The sequence below is a fragment of the Urocitellus parryii genome, chromosome 1 (genome assembly GCF_045843805.1).
Source record: "Urocitellus parryii isolate mUroPar1 chromosome 1, mUroPar1.hap1, whole genome shotgun sequence".
Taxonomy (NCBI): domain Eukaryota; kingdom Metazoa; phylum Chordata; class Mammalia; order Rodentia; family Sciuridae; genus Urocitellus; species Urocitellus parryii.
This window is the reverse complement of record NC_135531.1, coordinates 67434434-67454577: the sequence shown is the minus strand read 5'-3', so window position 1 is coordinate 67454577 and position 20144 is coordinate 67434434. Positions and strand designations below refer to the sequence as shown.

At 34.9% G+C, this 20144-nt stretch overlaps 1 protein-coding gene across 2 annotated transcripts in view; it reads left to right on the top strand.

The window, feature by feature from the left end:
- Nucleotides 1–20144, top strand: part of Edil3 (EGF like and discoidin domains 3) — a 399196-nt gene that overhangs the window by 168853 nt on the left and 210199 nt on the right. For both annotated transcript variants that reach the window (XM_026394555.2, XM_026394553.2), the window contains one exon: nucleotides 16290–16418. In XM_026394555.2, coding sequence (XP_026250340.1) covers nucleotides 16290–16418 — 129 coding nt within the window. The remainder of the gene's footprint in view (nucleotides 1–16289; nucleotides 16419–20144) is intronic.

The window sequence follows — 20144 nt, the reverse complement described above, 5'->3', positions numbered from 1 at the left end:
TAGTTTTTAGAATAGAAAGTCTTTCTTGCATGTTCTGCACAGCAACAAGGGTCATGTACCCAAACTATTTCTATCTGCAATGCAATATTAATGAATTATTTATTGTTGGCATTCATGCGTTTTCTGACTTTTTGGCCTTGCAGTATTTGGAAGGCAAAGTTCAAAGCATTTCCTAATGAGTTGGGTGCAAGATGAACACATATGTTCCCTTATTCTCTGAAAGGCAGCATAGACAGAGGTAGAAATGGCATCCGCTTAATGAAAATTGAGAGGCCTGTATTGGAGTTTTAGCTCAGTGGTAGAGTATTTGCCTAGCATGCAGGAGGCTGTGGGATCAATCCCAAGCATCATACTCTGCCCGCCCCCACCAAAAAAAAAAAAAAAAAAAAAAGAAAAGAAAATGAATGGCCTTGCAAACACAGGTGTCTACATCAAAGATTGCACATTTTAGTTCAGGTGAACTGAGGTAACTCCTATGGGAAGAGCTAAATTTAACCTTGAGATTTTTCTGGCTTCCTTCAAGCACATAGATCAAAGAGAATGTAAGCCCTCAAGTTTTATGATATACAGATAGTTAAAATTATTTCATCCTGAAAACTATGAAAGAAGTATATTAAAACATGGGTGAGCCTCAGAGCACATACATAGATATTTAATCCTGAAAAGTATATTATCTTTCAAATTCCTATGTAAAGATATTTTTGCTGCTTACCAATCTTCTGTTAGAATTCAATATATCAATAAAAGATACCAACATGTCTTACACAACTAAGTGAGGGCATAGTTTAGTTGAATCTATGGAAATTACTTGTCTATGTGTTTATGCTGATTATTTTAGCACTAAATAATCAAAAATCTCCTTATTTTGTTGTGACCTACCACAATTAGACTTATCAATAACTTTTAAAAAACTTCTTTGCAGGAAAAAAAAATCACACTAAAATTTAAGTATTGACCAAGTGAAAAACACAAATGCTGCCACTTGCAGTAAATTATTGGATACTCTAAAAAACTTATACCTTTTTTTAAATTCTGGTCATAAAGAGTGATAGTCCAGACCTACTCTATTTAAATAGATTATTGGTAATAACAGGTCTAATTAATTACTTGATATATTTGTTTATTGACTAAAGGTTTCTCTTTTGTGTAATGTTTATTTATACTGTAAAACATTTAACCAAAGAGAAATTAATTGGAAATAAGAAAATATACTGGGCAGAAATAACACAAAGTATTTTCCCTGAATTCAAGTTTCTTATTGATCCAGAGATGGTGACATCTTGATAATTTCAATCAGTATATTTTACTTAGAATGTTAAAACGTTATAAATATTAAATTGCAGTCAAACCTGGATTATTGCCACTTCTTTTAATGGTTCTATGAGCATATTCTATATAGTATTAAATACAGTGTCAGAGTCTATAGATAGTGATATTAAAGTATCCTATTTAATTACTTTATCATTTTGATCAAACTGAGGAGGGCTTAAATGTCTAATAACTTTCATGAAAGAAGCCTTGCCATTTTATGAACTACAGTCAATCTTTAACAATATCCACCACAAAAATTGTCAGCAGGAATGATTTCTTTTATGGGGAATACAGTAATTACTATAGCTTCATCTAAAATTTGCCCATCTATATTCATGTGATTAATGTAACATAGAATTTACAAATTTAAATGCATAATCCTGGAAAAGTAGAAATAAAATTTTTATAGTAATACAAATCTGGCTGTATACATTTAATACTTTTGTGGGTTTAGAAAGTAAATTGTGTTTAATAGTTGAACATTTTTAATTTGGTTTGCAATCATAATAAATTGTTATATGAATTTTAAGTGAATTTCAAGACTTTTCAAATATTTAATATTTTCATGCCTACTGGGAAGCGTACAGACAAGTATTCTGCATAAAGTGTGCTGGTGTGCTGTTATCATTCCTAATTTTTTTTTTTTTCCGATGCTTTGTCTAACCCTGTGGGCAAAGCTTTCTAGATGTTTTCTTATCCTCAGGATAGATCAGTATAGTCAGCACCATAGTCAGAATGATCTCACAGGAATCAGTCTTAGATGTACCATCAAACAAAAGGCATCCAGCTTAGTAAAGGAGAGTCCACAATGAGTAGCAGCACCAGAGAGAGAGATTTCAGCAAAACAAAAATGGCCAGAAAACACTTTCAGCAAATCTGAAAACATGAATCATCACTCCACATGTTCTCTCTGTCTTTTTCCCTGTGGTCAGATATTTCTCTTTTTGTTCCCATGTTTTTGCTTTTCCTCCTATAGGCCAAATAAGACTTCTTTGGGGAGCAGAAAGCATTGGCCAGTACTCCAACTTGGTGTTTCTTTGTTTATAGGAAAGTGGTTCTTTATAAGCAAGGGGATTAACCAGAATGTCCTGTGATATGAAATAATGTCACATAGAGAGAAGATTTCCTTAATAGGCATTGCTAGTGTACTTGGTCTATGAGTCGTAAGCACATTCATTCAGCGCATATTTGTTGTGTGCTATGACTTTACAAAACAAAGTGGCTTACAAAGAAGCATAAAACAGAAATCCCACAGCTACAGATGCTGAGCATCTATTCTCAATGATGAGATATGAATATCTTGAACAGTTGAACTGCCACAGTGATACATTGTTCCTACTAATTGTTTTCACTTCTCTGGCCACTGCTTTTACTGTATGGTCTATCTGGCCATCAAATGACAGCATTCTTGAGGCATAGTCTTGGATTCTCTGTCCTTTTCTGTGTGTGTGTGTGTGTGTGTGTGTGTGTGTGTGTGTGTGTGTTGGTATAGGGTTTTGAACCCAGGGGCATTTAACTATTGAGCCACATCCCCAGCCCTTTTTAAAAACTGATTGATTGACACAGGGTCTTGCTAAGTTGCTTAGGACCTCACAAAGTTGCTGAGGCTGGCTTTGATCTTGTGATTCTATAGCCTTAGATCCCCAAATCTCAGAGATTACAGGCATGTGCCGCCACACTCAGCTCTTTTCCCTCTGCTATTTTTAGCTTTCATCAGAGAGCAATATCCCTGCCCATAAACTGCCACCTATTCCCAGGAACACCACTATTTTTGTTTCCAGGCCATGCTATCCTCTGCTACTTGATACTACCTCTTGAATAACATGTCAGCAAAGATTACTCATGATCATCCCTCCCAACCTAGAAACTCTTCCTGTATGGCAGTGTCAGCAAACATCACCAATAGGTGCTTTTATCACTGGGATGTGAAATCGAGACACAGAGTAGTCATTCTTGAACATTTTCTCTGAAATCTGCCCCATTTTGGTCTGTATCTACCAGACTGTCACAATTTACCTGGTCTAGCGTAGTGATCTTAACTGGTCTGCTTTTATCTATGCTGATCCTTTTCAAGAGTACTCTATAGAACAAACAGATTTTTTGTAAAGTTTTGAAATCCAGGTCTGTTGTTCTATTGTTTAAAGATGTGAATGTAGTCCACAAAACAGGATTTTTTTTACACACATGGATTTTGAAGGCCTTCACAATTTAATCCCTGACTTTCCACTGTTTCTCCCACTATTTCTGCTATACTGGCCTCTTGATAGGCTTTTATTTTGGTCCTGTTTCTCTTTCCACAGACCTACAATGGAATATTCATATTCTTCTTTCCCTTACCTGGCCTTACTTGGTGTTAAACTTCTAGTTTATGTTAAGTTTTCAGGAAATTTCCCATTAATAGTTTCTTAGGACACAATATGCCTTTCCTTTATGATTCCTTGAATAATTACATTTCAGTTTTAAAAGGTATGCTTTCAGGTTTGTTGTTGTGTGCTATGAGGTTTACAAAACAAAGTGGCTTATTGTTACATTGTAACTACACCTATTAATGAGATTTGTTACATATTCACACATGCAAAAAATGTAATTTGGCCAATTTCCTTCCTTCTTTTTTTTAAAAATGTGATTGGTTAGTTTCAGTCCTCCCATATGACTAAAATTACCTGAGATTAGAACATGCAACTGTTCTGCTTTGAACCTTGGTACCAAGCTACTTCTAGAACTCAATAGGAGCAAGCTCCAAATATGAACTAAATGATTGTATTGGTGAATAAATGAGTGAATGAGTAGAAGGAGTATATAACAGAAAGTAATACAAATGCATTGAAGAAAAATAAGAATAAATGATAGGGAAGAATTGATGGAGGTTATGAAACTTGGAGTAGTCAAAGTAAGGTTGTAAAGAAAGGTATTCTGAACTGGAGAACTACTTGAATAGAATTCTGGGAGAAGATGTTTCCTTTATGTTGTAGAAGTTTAAGGCAACATAATGAGGTGAAGCATTTGGTTAATTTTTGCAAACAGTGGCGATAACATCTCAGATTCATCCCAATTTATAGACTTTGCAATACCAGGCAATATGAGCCAACTAAAATTTTGGATTAACATTGCTTAAGATCAGTAGGAAAATGACCCCAAATATACAGTTCATTGAATGTATCATTAAGTATCCATTCAGGGGATTTAAAAAGCTTATGGTTTTGCAGTTCAATTATATATGAGAAAAAAGCTGCTGTCTCAGAATGAGATCCTTCAAATGATCTTTTAAGAAACACCAGCACAGGAAGTATTCTGGCCAATAAGTGACTACTTGCTGTTATTCTTGGGAATGATTTTGAAAATTTGATGTCAATGACTATAAATGCCTTTAATTCAGTCAGGATGATAAAGTCCCTCCCGTATTTTCTTGGTTTTAAAATTCTTCCTTTAGTTTGTCTGTACACATTGCCACATGCATAGTGGATCATTAGGAACTTTGATGATATTTACACAGCTTCCTCATACCACATTTACCCTGTTCTATTTGACATGGATTCAACATGGTCGAATGTAAAAATGTAGATGAAGTTAATTGTTGCTGTTATGCATCTATTTCACTGCTTTTTTTTTTTCCTCTAAGCTTTAGTGACCTTTTCTGTGTTTGGGAAAACATTCCCTAAGCTTTCATCCAGTGATTAAGAAATAGTCAGTATGTACCCTGTTTGACATGGTCATTACTTAATGCTCACTTAACAAAATTCTACAAGACCAAATCATCACAGTGGGTGAAGGAACAGATGGCCAGCTGGCCAGAATCCATGCCTGCTTTGTTTTATGCCTTCTAAAGTCTGCCACAAATAAGCCACATGCAAAGACTGAGGAGGGAATGCAAACAGCAATTTGCCTGTCCAGCTGTGCTTCCAGTGTTCTCATCTGTGAAGTCTGGAGTGGGGGCAGTTCCCACCCAAGCATAGCTGAAACAGCTCCAGCAGGGATCTCTCCCCCTCATGATTAAGATGGTGGTAGTGGAAGACTGATTCCCAAAGTAGAAATGGAAATCCCCCTCACCTCCTATCACTGTCTCCAAGATCAAAATCACCTAGCCAATTTTAAGAGAAAGAGCTCTAGTTTTGTTGCAAGAGTGTGCCCCTTTGTTTATAATTAGACTAGTCACAATCTATTGTAGATTGCTACAGCATTTGGCAAAGAAAGTTTGAGGAGGCTATAGGCTTAAAATTGGGTTGTCACAATTTACTAATGCAAATTAAAAGGGGTGCAGTTAAAAAAAATGTTTCTAATCTCTAAACTTTGTTTTTTGTTATAGATTATGGTTAGTATTTTAGGTTATATGTTGACATTTCCAAAACTATATGTCAATGAGTACAAATGTATGAAGTAATATCCAAATACCTAGCATTTTACAGTCTATGGGGGTACAAAAATATAAGAAGTCAGGATGCATGTGCACAAATAGTTTATAATCCAGTCAGGGGAAAAAAGAGACCCATAGAATAATGAAAGAACAAAGCAGTGTACAGTGAGATGCTAATCATGCTGCATAGACAGCAAGTTGAGGAGGAACCTGAAAAAGGTGAAGAGCTGTCAGAAAAAGATTGATGAAGAACATGGAAATTTTGCAATTGCTTAGAGACACCATGTGATAGAGTGAGATTGCCTGATGTTGCTGAAACTTAGGCTCAGATATTTTCTTATAAAATGTATATAGAAAACAGTGGTATCTATTCTGTCTTTATCTATGTCCTATTACATTTACATGAACCAAACTATGGTAGCTAAAGGCAAATTTGGATGATATCTCACCATTTTCCACCCCTTCACTGGTGTGTATCCTCAAGACTGAATTGTATTTTGCAGGGAATGGCTTGTGAATTCTGAATTATATGCATTTTAAACTAGTTATTTGCACATGGAAAATATCTTCGTTTGGTTCCCTGATTAAAGATGAGTTTTTAAAAGAATTTTCTTAGATTGCTTCAAAATTATGGAGTATCTTTTTAATTTTTCTTTTAATTTTTCTCTTTTTTTCTTTTTTTATATCAATCAGCTTGTATTTCATTTATGTTTGCTGAATTTTTCATAGGAATTTTCACATGGAAAATATTTTCACATGATTATTATAGTAGCCATCAAATTAATATAAAAAATGTTTATTTTATTTATTTAGCATAAATACCAAGGAGTGGAATAGATGGATCATATATTTATTTTATTCCTAGTCTTTTGAAGAATCTTCATATTGTTTTTCAGAGTGATTATTCTAATTTGCAGTACCACCAACAAAGTGTGAGTGTGATTTTTTGCTCACATCCTCACCAACATTTATTATTATTTCTATTTTTTATTATTGCCACTCTGAATAAAGTAAGATGAAATCTCAGTGTAGTTTTGATTTTCAAATCCCCTGATTTCTAGGTATGTTGAACATTCTTCATATATTTGTTGGCCATTTGTATTTCTTCTTTTGAGAGTGTTTGCTTAGTTATTTTACCCATTTATTGATTGGATTATTTAATTTTTGTTGTTAAGATTTTTAGTTCTTTATATATTTTAGATATTAATTCCCTTTCATAAGAGTAGCTGATAAAGATCCCCCCATCTGTAGGCTCTCTCTCCATGCTCTCGTTTCCCCTTATTGTATAGAAACTTTACAGGCACACCAATGTGTTTAGCAGCACAATTCACAATACCTAAGTTGTGGAACCAGCCCAGGTACCCATGAACAGATGAATGGATAAAGAGAATGTGGTTTATATATACAATGAAATTTTATTCAGCCATAAAGAATGAAATTGTGGCATTTGTTGGTAAATGAATGGAACTGGAAAACACTAAAACAAGTGAAATAAGCCAGACTCAGAAAGTCAAGGGTCATGTGTTTTCTCTCATATCTGACTGCTAGAGCAAAATAAGAGGACACCATGAAAGTGAAATAGTGATCAGAAGAAGGGGATGTAGAGGGAGGAGAGATGGAAAAAGGGAGAAATGGTGGAATGAAATTGACCAAATCAGTCTATGTACACATATAAAAATACTATAGTGAATTCTGCCTTTATATCTATGAAACACCAATTAAATTAAACTATAAATAAGTAGAAGAAAGACCAGTGGAATAGAGGAAGGGAAGTGGGGAGGAAGAAGGGAAAGAGAAATCTCTGGGGACTGAGGAGAAGACAAATATATTCCATGCCTGTATGAGTATGTCAAAATAAACCCAATTTTATATATAACAAATGCACTAATTAAAGAATTTAAAATATTGGTTATTGTGATAGTCTATGCATTGAAAAAAATGTCTGTTTTAGATGTCGGGAATGTTTATCTCATTGACCCAACACCTTGAATTGCATCTTTACATTATATTTACTAAATTTAATAGTGCTAAAGCTTATTTTCATAACATTCATCAATTTGTAATAAAATATTTCTATACACTATCTTTTCTATTCCTAAGCACATTATATCAGATCTAGATTTCTTAGTCTTTGAAAGGGATGACATTGTTTTTGTCTTGTAATCACTGTATTTGCTCTGCAATGATAATATCAAAGAGCCAATCAACAAATATTAATGGTAAACCATAATATGCCCCAAGTGATATAATGTTACAGAGGATAAAAGAAAATACACACACACACACACACACACACACATACATATATATATATAATGTGACTATATATTAGTATTGGGGAAATTAAGCTTTCTGAGCTGAGAATTTCCATGATGCCCTTAGTATTATAGAAAGGTTGTTTGGGCAGCAGTGTGCAAGATGAATGGACAGGAAAGAGAATGGGGGAGTGAGTCATACTAAGATACAGTCATCACTGTGTAAAGCAATAGCTTCTTTTGCTCTAATATGTTAACTCATTTTTTAAAAGTCATACCAATATTCATCCACCGTGGGGAAAGGTATTGACAACTGTGCCACCATTATTATTTGTTTGTAGAATTAACACACACCATGACTCTTTCAAAAAGTTGATGACTTACTATCAGCAAACCTAGCTCAGATGAAAGTTTCAAATGAATAAAGATCAACTCCAAGGAATCTTTATTCCTTCTTTGATACTTCCTTCTGTCCACCTACCTAACTATTTCTGGATTCTTCCTAATCACAGCTTCTAACGTAGACTTCTCTCTTCATTTCCACCACCAACCAAACTTATCTGCCACTGCTATGTGACAACCAAGAGCAATTGATTTTAGCTAAGATGTTAATGTTGATAAATATGAACATATTATCATCCAATTCTGGCTATAAAATAAGACTCTGGTTTCCTTAATTAACTTCTTTTCTGTAAGGAAAGCAGCTTCAGTGTTGGCAGGTTGGATTCCTTCTGAGGTCTCTCTTCTTGGCTTGCAGAGGGCCACCTTCTGTCTGTGTCCTCACATGGCTCTTTTCTGTGTGACAGAATCACTGGGTTTCTTTGTGTGCCTAAATTTCCTGCTCCCACAGGGTTGCCAGTTGGATTGGGTTAGGGCGCTCCGGTATGACCTCATTTAACCTCAATTACTTCTTTCAAGGTGCTGTCTCCTAAGAGGGTGCCATTCTGAGGTACTGAAGCTCAGTCATCAACATGTGAATTTGAGCTGAGCACAGTTCACCTGTTCACAAGGACTTTGTGGATGTGAATCGTGAAGGATATCTAGATGAAATCATACTGGCAGTAGAGAGGGCCCCAAATTCAGTGACCAGTGTCCTTATCAGAAAAGGAAAGGACACCGAAAAATCCAGGGAAGAGAGCATATGAAGGCAGTCAGAGATTGGTGTTGTGGTTCTACACACCCAGGAATGCCAGAAACCGCCTGCAGCTGAAATAGACAAGAAAGACATTTTTCCTATAAAATATTCAGAGAGAGTGTGGCCCTGTTAACTCTTTGGCTTCATAATTCTAGCTTCTATGCCTATGAAGAAAAAAAATTCTGTTGTTTACAGCTACAAAATTTGTGATAATTTGACATAGCAATACTGAAAAATGAATTCAAGTGCTCTGAAGTAACCTTTCTAGACTCTATCACCTCCATGCCTTCCTACAGACAGTTATAAAGACAGCCCATCATTCATTCTTTTTTTTATTTTGTTCTAATTAGTTATACTCAGCCTTAATACTTGAGGGAAAAAGTTATAAACAGGTATGAAAAAAATCTGTTTAGCCCCAGATGTTAATTTTCATAATTATCCAGATGTTAATTTTCATAATCTTTCTAAATGTATGCATAGTTTAAAGAAAAAAATTGTTAATTATCCCTCATGAAAGTGATGTTTAGATATTGTATTAGAATATTTTATCTCTCTTTTTAAATATAAAATATCCATAGACAATTTTTCTCCTCAAATGACGGAATCTTGCATATTTACATTTATCGTGGAAGAACGGAATAAAGGAGGAGGGAAGGAAAAGAGGAGAAAAAGAAGTAAATAGTATAAAAAAATTTTAAAGCATCAGTCATATGAATGTGCCCAGAATAATTTCTTCTTTTCAACTAGTTTTAAAATAGAGTGGCAATAGCTCAAACTGGCAACTGCAAAAGTGTTCAGACATTATTAAATGTAAAAGCAATGCTATGAGAGAATTTCAGTGTGCTTTCAAAACCAGAATTTAGAGTAGACATGGGTCATAATTATTCTTATTTATGTGTTATGCTAGAGTAGAAAAACTATGCTCTTGCAATTGTCTTATTGACATTTCTATGCTGCGTAATCTAAAGTGAGTGTGCCTTCATTTTTAATATCTAACTTCCAATGATTGGGAAGTGTACTTTGCATAATTAACAAAATCTTGGTACACATTATCACAGGAGAGGATTCACTTCCTAATAATAGGGGTATCTACCATAAGGTATTCATGATTTGGAGCACAGTCTCCAAATGTTTGAGAAGCTAACCATGTTACACATAATAACTTTGCTATTGGGATTGTGAGGAGGTAGATGTAGAAAAGTGGTAAATTGTATAGATCTATTGCTTTTGTGAGCAATTAATCTTGTTGACAGACTTATATAAACTTGCATAAAAATGCCTGGAAAACATGCTGTTGAATTCTGTTGTTCATTAATATTGATCATATGCTGTCCCCATTTGCGTTAGGAACTACTTAAAGATTACCTACAAAAGTATTACAGCACTATCGATTTTAAAACTCCCTAAAGCCTCTTGAAACTCCACTTATGCTTTCATTTTTAAGAGTGATATCACCAAACCTTGTTGTCTAATCAGATAATCTGTAGTTTATAAATACTAATCAGAAATAAAGATTATACCCACCAGTCTGTATACTTCTGCACATTTATAATGCAAGAAGATGCAAACTTCTTTAAAGAGACTATCAAAGTAGAAAGGAGGTAAGATCACCCTTGACTGCCTTCTTTTTGCTTTTATTTGCTCTAACTGATTGAGTAATATTAATTTGTTTTCAAAATTTGCTCTGCTGTTAAATTGTTTTCAAAGCTTTGGGTAAGATGTTTATATTAGTGCTGACATGCTACAGAAAGGATATTTGACTGCTAAAGTTAAAAACATAACCTATTAAAAACATTTATTAATATGAGGGCATTGAGAGATTTTAGAATTAATTTCCAGACACCACTATGCAAACAGGGAACTTTGTTTATATCATCTGTACCACATTCACAAGTGAAGGAAAGCTTCTAAATTCACCTTAAAAATTAATCATATAAACTGAAAAACTACACATGATATTGCAAGTTTAGTATTTGCCGACAATTTTAATTCTACTCAAAGTATTTGTCGTATATTACTAGTACATTAGGTACCTAATTAATAAATAGTACTTAACCTAAAATTAGTGGGAAAATCCTTCTATGTCTGTCAGGGTCGGTTTATTTCTTATCCTCATGGTAGTAGCATCATTTTATGCTATAGCTGATTATTATCATTTATCAGAGTGGGACTTTAAAATAATACTTTCAATATCAAAATAGAGCTGAGTATTATGATGTGGGGAAAACACAAAGAAAAATAGAAGTTTTCTAGGCCTCTATTTTTCTTATGATTAAATACCCTTATCACTTGGAGAAAAAAAGAAACTGTTGATATGCATTTTAATCATACACCAAACCCAAAACACTTTTGGCTATCAAACGAATTTTTTGAATTGAGTCCTGGCACTTCATTTATTGTTTTCTTTATGTAATAACTTATTTTCTCATTATTTCATTTTGCTCATTTTTCAAGTGAATGTCTTTATTTAATAAGAATTGTTAAATTGGGAGAGTAAAACACTGTTAATGAGATTGTGAAAATTTATGTTGTTCTTGATTGTATATTTGCCTAAGAATTAAGATATATGCAATCATTATGTAAAAGTACACATTCAAACAGTCTGTTATTTACAATTCTGTGTAACATTCTTGAAGATGAAACCATATTAGAGACAAAAACATTGGAACCTAATTAAATTTTAAAGGACTTAAAGATTGAAAGATGTAGAAAAGTTACAGGAAGTATTCATAGTAATTATTGAGTGAAAAGCCTAAACCTTCTATAAACCGAAAATTAAAGTAGGGTTTAAGCAATGGATATTGTTGTTATTACTCATTATTGTTATATACTTGTTTATTTAAAAATGTACCAAACACCTGCTGTGTGCTGACCATGACTCTTTCCAAGTGACATTTATGATATACAGGGGAAAAGTGACAAGGAACCATTCACTTCAGCTCTGTCATGACCACTCCAAAAGAAAGACAAGGCATAGCATTTTATCAGTTTCACATATATTTATTGAGTAACAATATTGGAAAAATGTTTGTGTTTGACAGTTGATTTTGAACATAGCTGAAATGAAACAGTATTGTTAGCATAGTAGAGCCTGTATATGTAATACCTCGTGACACAATTGTTGAGAATATTCTGAGATGTTCTCATGTGGGGAGGCTTTGCAGTGCTATACTATTTATAGGAATGTGCTTGGTGAATTCATGCTAATTCTGTTTACATTTGTCATAGCTAACATATTAGTATATAGATTGTCAACCTGGCTTGATGGAAAGGATGTGGACTTTGCAGCTAGGAAGAATGTGTTAAAATTGTTGCTTTTATAGTTAGACACGTTATTTACTTTAACCTCTCCAAGCCTGCTTTTTTTTTATCTCTAAAGCAAGAATATATTCTTAAAAAGTAATATAAAGAAAAATGTAAACTTCCTGTTGCTAGCTTGTAAAGACTCTAGAAAGATTAAATCTTTATACTATTGGCTTTATTTCATCCTACTTTAAATGAAAATCACTGAATTCCTTGGGATGGGAAAAATAATAGCAGCAGTCTCTATTGTAGTCTTTTCTAAAACCCAGATGTCAGCTGAGGTCTGATGTCCTTTGGGATGTGAATGAAATGAGTTCCAACTCACTAGCTCACATCTTTTAGGAATGCGAGAGGCTACACCAGAATTGCTGGGCAAGCTTCGCCTATGCCCTCAGGAAGCGCACAGAGTGCCTGGGACTTAACATACCCCAGTCAACTCTACCTTCAGATTCCTGTCTCCACTGGAACCCCTGGGGCTTTGTGTGCAGCAGAACTTCTCTACTTCTGGCAGGATGAGCTGAATGGAGAGCATTTCTCCCCTCCTGGCAGGACCAGATGGATGGAGAACACAGCCGCTTCCCTTTATTTTCCCTAGGTACAACTCACAGGCATGGGTGGTTAGCCAATGTCTGTGTAGAGCTGGATTCTCCTGCAAAGACTTTTCACATAGCATCAGTGCAAACAACTTAAACTGGAATTTAAGACATTACATTTGTTACCAGCTACTTTTTCCAAAATATTACAGCATCCCAGTCTATTGCTTGACCCACCTCTCTCCTTGAAGACTTACTTTACTTTCAGCTTTCCTTTGAAGATCTCCTCTCCTGGGTCTTCCCAATCTCTTCCTCAGTTCTTCCCTTTGTTACACAGGTTCATGTAGCTCATCTCCCTGTGTTTGCTGTCTCATGAGTCTATTTTGCTAAGATGTAGGCATGCATAAGGTAGCCATCTCTTCCAGGCTCGGATTCACCCTTTGTTCTTTAGAGTGACTTCCACTGACCACTTTCCTGGAAATCTATGTTCTAACTCACCCAAGAACTGGTAGAAGTACCTTTATTCAGTATTTTTTAGTCATCACTAATAGAACTCTGAAAGTTTAAGGGAGCATGGAAAAATATTTTCTCTCTGATGTAAATCACTGCACTCTCTTGAGAGGACAGGAATAGCTTCATTAATTTTGGTTTTAATAACTATTTTTTCCTCCTAGATATAATTTGTTAAACTCAATTTTCTTCATCTTAAGTGTTTTCTAGATATATTCCTATTAGGTTTTGCTTTCTCAACTGTAAAATTGAGAGATTGCATAAGGTAATTTTAAAAGTTCTTTATTTGTTTAAAAGTACTTATTTATTTGAATCTATTTCTACCTTTCTCTAACAATTATTATATGTATGGTTATCAGTTAAAAAATATCTAAGTCTTTTTTATCTGATATTGAAATGAATCAATGAGTAAAACCTCTAACACCCCATTTATTTCTTCATCCCTTTCTGAAATCAGATATTCTTTGTTCACTCCTAAATGTGTGTAGAAGATGTGGATTTGAGAAATATCTAATCTTTCTGATCTTCAGTTGTTTTTCTTAACCACAAAAGAAAATGATAGTGATTACCTTGCCAAATTGCTTTGAGGAATATTTGAGAACATTTATATAAAAAGAATTTGGAAATTATAAGACACTACCATATAGTAATTAATTAATGAGGACAAAAGTGAAAACTGAGAAATAATAGATCTGGGTTTTCAGCACAATTTACACATTTTATTAGCAATGGGAGAAAATGATTCAAATTCCTCTCAAGCTAGTGATTGGTCTTGCACTTTCTTCTCTGTCTCCAATATTGGCAATGCATCACTTTAAGGGAAAAGGTTAGATAATTTATTTTTGATATGTACTGAATGGCACAAAACTGCCTACTTAAATAAATATGTGATGTATGTGTCCTTAACTATACATAATAAAATTTATTTTTGCAAAGGACACATACATCACATAGTCCAGTCAGAGCAGCAACATCAGTCCAGTTCCCTCATATGTTCAAATGTGCATACCCAGCCCATAGCTGGCTCTCGACAGACCCATACTCAAGTAGCCATTCACTTTTGCATTCCTTGACTAGTCCTCCCTGTTTGGGACCTCTTGTGTCCAACCCTGTGCCTTCCTTCCTGTCTCAATTGAAAGCATTAGCTCTTTTCTCAGTGCATCTTCCTTCAGGACTCTGTAATCCACTTTTCATTCATAGACACTTAGTTTTATTAATCTTACTTTTCTTTTTTCATGTTTTATTAGTACATTATAGTTATACATAGTAGCGGAGTTCATTCTGACATATCATACATTCATGATTCCATATAATTTGCTCTGTTTCAGTGTCTAGTACTTCCTTTCCCTCCTTCTCATCCCTATTCTCCTTCTATTCTTCTGGTCTTCTTCTATTTATTTGTTGTTTTGAAATTGATGCTTTATAGATATACATAAAGGTAAAATTCACCAGTATATTCGTATATGTACTCTCCTTTGCTAATATGTACACCTTAACTTTATTTTCTCTTTTTTTCCCATGTATTTTTATTGATGCATTTCAACCATACATAATATTGGGATTTGTCTTCATGCATTCATGCATACACATGATATTTTTTCTCACTTTGAAATGTGCTCTAGTCTCCATAGTTAAAAAAGAAAGAAAGAAAAGAAAAAAAAAGTAGGAAAAAAAACCATTGTTTTTGTTGTTTGGTCTTTCTTTATCTCACAGAGAGAATTTTTCTTTCCTCAACTATACTCTACCCTTCCTCAAAATCTTGAGTCTAGATTTTGTCAACAAATAATATTCTCCAGAAAGCAGACTATAATACAGAATAAGTAGAAAAAAATTCTCAGGGAGAATGTCTGTAATGGACAAAGGGTAAAGACAGCCAGAGTAGGTAGGTTAAGTACTCAGACGGTGACATTCCCTGACATTTCTGAAGAAAGAAAAAGGAAAGAAAGAGCATTGCGTAGAAAAACCCTCAGACTCCCAGGGTTCAAAGAAAATCTCAGATTCACTAGTGGAGCACTCCAGAGTACAAAACATGCACTTGAAGGGTCTTAGGTTAGCAGGACTGGCCCAGCTTGACACGCCCCATGGTGCTTAGCCATTGACTAAGGAGTGTGACCTGGAACGAACGCTACTGTAGCAGATCCTACCGTTCAGTACCTGGCTGCTGTCAACTAACCACATTGCTGGCAGTCTGGTTCTCTCCAAGGGAGATCTGAGCACAAACGTCACTTGCCACAGGTATTGGTCACTCTGTTGAAGTTACTTTCTGAAAGCTCCTAAGTGACGATCAGACCCTTTTCTCCAAAGGTGCAACTTTTGGTTAGCTGCCCCTTTTAGGTTGGCAAGAAACATGCTTTTCCAGAGGCATGTTCTACCTTAAATTCAAAAGTAGCCTATAAAATTTTTCTTGGTCTCTGTGGTTACAGTCATATGCTACAACAGAGGACAAAAACTCTTCAGTGTTCATAACTTCAAAAATTACTATTCGATATTAATTTTTAAATATGCAAAAGCTATTCTACAATTCAGATGCCTTGAAAATTAACTTAGCGCTATATTTTTTGAGTTCCTAATATGTGGTAAACACTTTCATTGGTATTTTGTATGTATGAACTCTTTTCATTGGTAACAGAATCCATTGAGATAAATATTATTAATATTTAACACAAGAGTAAACTGAGGCAACAGAGAAAATAAATAAATTTCAAGGTGACATGGACTAAAATGTGGTAAAACCAGAATATAAAACCCAGGTCTTCAGAGTTTACACAACCAGTACATTTCCTGTATGTTAATATCTAAAGTACTTTTTCTATAAAATTGTTAATTGCAAAATGTTGATCTACTTTTAAGCATATGCATCATGTGGCAATATATATTTTTCTGTCTTTCAGGTCCCTGCATTCCTAATCCATGCCATAATGGAGGAACCTGTGAAATAAGTGAAGCATACAGAGGGGACACTTTCATAGGCTATGTTTGTAAATGTCCCCGAGGATTTAATGGGATTCACTGTCAGCACAGTAAGTTATTTCTAGTCATTGTGCTTTTATTATTATTGATCTAAAGTGTACAAGTCATTACCATTCTTTGTTTGTAGTAGAATCATAGGTTCTTTGAGCAGTTTGAGCAGCAAAGAGCCCTAGTCCTTGGCTGTGCGGCTTCTCTCCCACTGAATACACCAGGTCCTCAGCTGAGGACTCGACTATGTTGGAGTCCTTTCAGGGATGTGGGGGATTTGTAATATCCTGGTTTGCCCTTTTCATCACTGTTCAACCATAATTGCAAAATATTCCTGTTCCTGTCAAACTGATATTTGTTTCCCTTTCAAATTTGCATTAAAGCTACATTCTTCAAGCTTCCCAGAATTATCCTGGTGATTAGGTTCAGAGATGATACCCAGAAAAGAGCTCTGTCCACTCTGTCCTATCTGTAAGATAGGGCTCTCCTTCTTTCTTATTGTCATTTTAGCATGTAAATCTTTGAAAAGTCAACAAGCCTGTCATCTGCACTTCTTTCTTTTATCTCTAATCTTATTTATCCAGGAAACTTCAACAAAATAAATTCATTTGTGATGATTTCTTCTTAGAAGCAGAACTGAACAAAAATGTCAGATGAGTGGTGTGGACTCTAAATTGCCACAGGATCCCAGCAGGCAAGGTCTCAGGGAAAATTTTTATAGGGGTGTCACATGCAAGCTGAGTATTGAAGAAGGGACTGGATATTAATCAGAGTGAGGGGAAGAGCATGTGGTAGGAAGAGTAGAGAGGGATTATGTGAGCCATGAATATCAGAGTGACAGTTAAGTGATGGTTTTAAAAATAAGTAAGGCAAATCTGGATATGTCAGCCAGAGCCCGAGTTCCAGCCAACAGCATCAAGCATAGTGTCCCCCAAACCTGAAACTCTAGGAGCATCTTGTGCTTTTCTGGACATTTCCCATGTCCCAGAGTTTGTAGAATTTCTGAAGATCGGAGCCAAGCATCCCAAGTGCCTAGATATTCACTTAATCCAATGAAGAGAATATTGGCAATCCTTTATCACAATGCCTTGAGATACAGTGTCAGGGCAATGCCCAGAGGAGACAATCTGGCCACCTCCCTCAATTCAGTTCAGAGCAGCCTGTACACATACACACTGAAGACCCACCTTGAATCAGATTTCCATGATGGACTGTTGTCTGGTGTTCAGACATGGGCCTTAAATGTAAGGTCAAATTATTCTGATTTCTTTTTTTAGAAACTGAGAGTATATACAAGCAGATTCTTACTGTTAGAAGAAATCCTTACAGAGTTTGGAAGGATTATATTTGGAAGGCATGTATAGACCCCTAATGTCAAGTGTATTACACATTAATTCGTTCTTTTTCCCCAACCTACTGCTGAAGGCAGCATGAATTTGGGGCCTGCCCTTAAGCCAGAGATTGGAAAACTCAAAATCTTAGTTCTGATGAATAATATTTATACAGTGATACAAAATTATTTTCATTATCTCTAGGCCTAAATTTCTTCATTTTGAGAAGTTCCATTTCATTTCAGTTGTTTTTAAGCACTTAAAAGTTCCATCAAATATATCAAGTCAGCCAGGTGTGGTGGCAAATGCCTATAATCCCAACACCTCAGGAGGCTTAGGCAGGAGGATCACGAGTTCAAAGTCACTCTCAGCCACTTAATGATGCCCTAAGCAACTCAGAAAAAAAAAAATCAAGTCATCTTTTGTATGTCCCAGTCTTTTGCCTTATACCCTTGCCACACTGAAAATTCATTAAATTTCAAAGCTTATTTTGGAGAACAAATAACTGCTCCCCTTGCTACACCTGACCCCTTCCCCAAGACCTTAAATTCATTTTAGGCATTGCAGTGGAAAACCTGAGGCTGAGAGATTCAATTCAGAACTAGAATTTTATTGTCAAATCACCTGCCTCTATTCTGTAGATTGCATCATTATTAGTTGCAAGAGTCAATGGAAGGAAGAAGACTAGATTTGGATTTGGAATGAGAAAATCTAGATTTGAGACCTGACCTTTAAAGTTATTGGATAAGTGACCTTGAGCTAGTCATTTGACCTTTCTGTGACCAAAGACACATAAATTGAGGAATTGAACTAGAAATAGATGACCTTTGGTTCAATTGAGCCAGGAAAATATTATGACTAAATGGGTTGCTTACTCACTGTATAAAGGTTATCAAGCCTTCCTCTTTATAGATGAAATTGAAAAGGATTATATATTGGGAAAGCAGATTTAGAAGTGCTGGTAGCTCTGGAAATCTTTCTGTAGGAGAAACAGAAATACAACTCTTTAATCCCCTGCAAGAACTGCTATGTGTTTGGGTTTGTTTTTCACACTGGTAACAGTTTCATGACCGAGATATTCTCTAGAGCCTTGCTACTCAGAATGTCCCTAGGAGGTTTTTAGAAATACAGATTATCAAGCATCACCTCAAGTCAACTGAATCAGAATCTGTACTCAATAACAATCCCCAGGTGACTCTTGCACATCAGAAAGTTTGAGAACTTCTGTACAAAGTTTTGAATAGCTAAGTATGATCATATCCTACACTGATAGCAACTGTTGAATTCAGTTGCATAAAATAGATGAGAGCAAAATGTTTAAGGTTTTTGAAAGGCAAAACTTCATTGAAAGTTACTAAAAATTAGAGATGTATTAATTTAATATGAATATTTCATTTGGAAAAAGAATAGAAAAAAATCCTGCAGATAGCCATTGGGGGAATGCTTACTAAATCAGTTCTATGTGATAGAATATTCACTAAATATTCTAGAATATAGTTAGACACTTAATTAACTTTTATGATACCCAGTGATGAATATACAGGTAATCATTTCAGTTTAACAACTATGTTACCAATGTTTTACAAATTAGGAAAATTCTTTCCATAATTAATATTTACATATCCTTTTTGGATTTTTTAATGGTATAAGTTATATTTTAGTGTAAAGTTTATAGAAAAACTGAGCATGAAATATAGGGTTCCCATCTAGCTTTCTTTCACATCCATACACAGTTTCCCCTAGCATTAACATATTGAACTGGTACAATACATTTATTAAAATTGTAAGCAAATATTAATACAACATTATTAACTAAAGCCCATAATTTACATTAGGTTGATTTCTTTTTTATTTTATAATTACCTGGGATTTTAAAAATGGATAAGCTCAGGTGTTCTCCATTATAGATTCACACAAAATAGGTTCATTGACATAAACCTCCCCCCGTACTCTATCCATTTATACTTTCCTTCCCCTGCCCCAACCTTTGAAAGCCATTGATCTTTCACTGTCTGTATAGTTTTGCCTTTTCCAGAAATTCATATAATTAGAATCCCCAAGAATGTAACCTTTTCACATTGATTGCTTTCACTGAACAATATGCATTTAAGGTCCCTCCTTATCTTTCTAGGACTTGGTAGCTCATTAGTTTTTACACTTAAACAATATTTCATTCTATGGTTTTATCACAATTTACTCACCATTTGTAGGGTACCTTGGTTACATTCAAATTTTGGCAATGATAAATAAAGCTTCTATAAATATTCACATGCAAGGTTTTATGTGAACATAAGTCTTCTATTTATTTGGGTAAATACCTAGGAGAGCAATATCTGGGAAGGTTCCTTCAGATTTATAAGAGACTGCCAAAATGCCTCCTATGAGGACTGTACCATTTTACCTGCTTGCTGGCAATTAATGAGAGTCCCTGTTTTTCAACATATTCATCAACGTTAG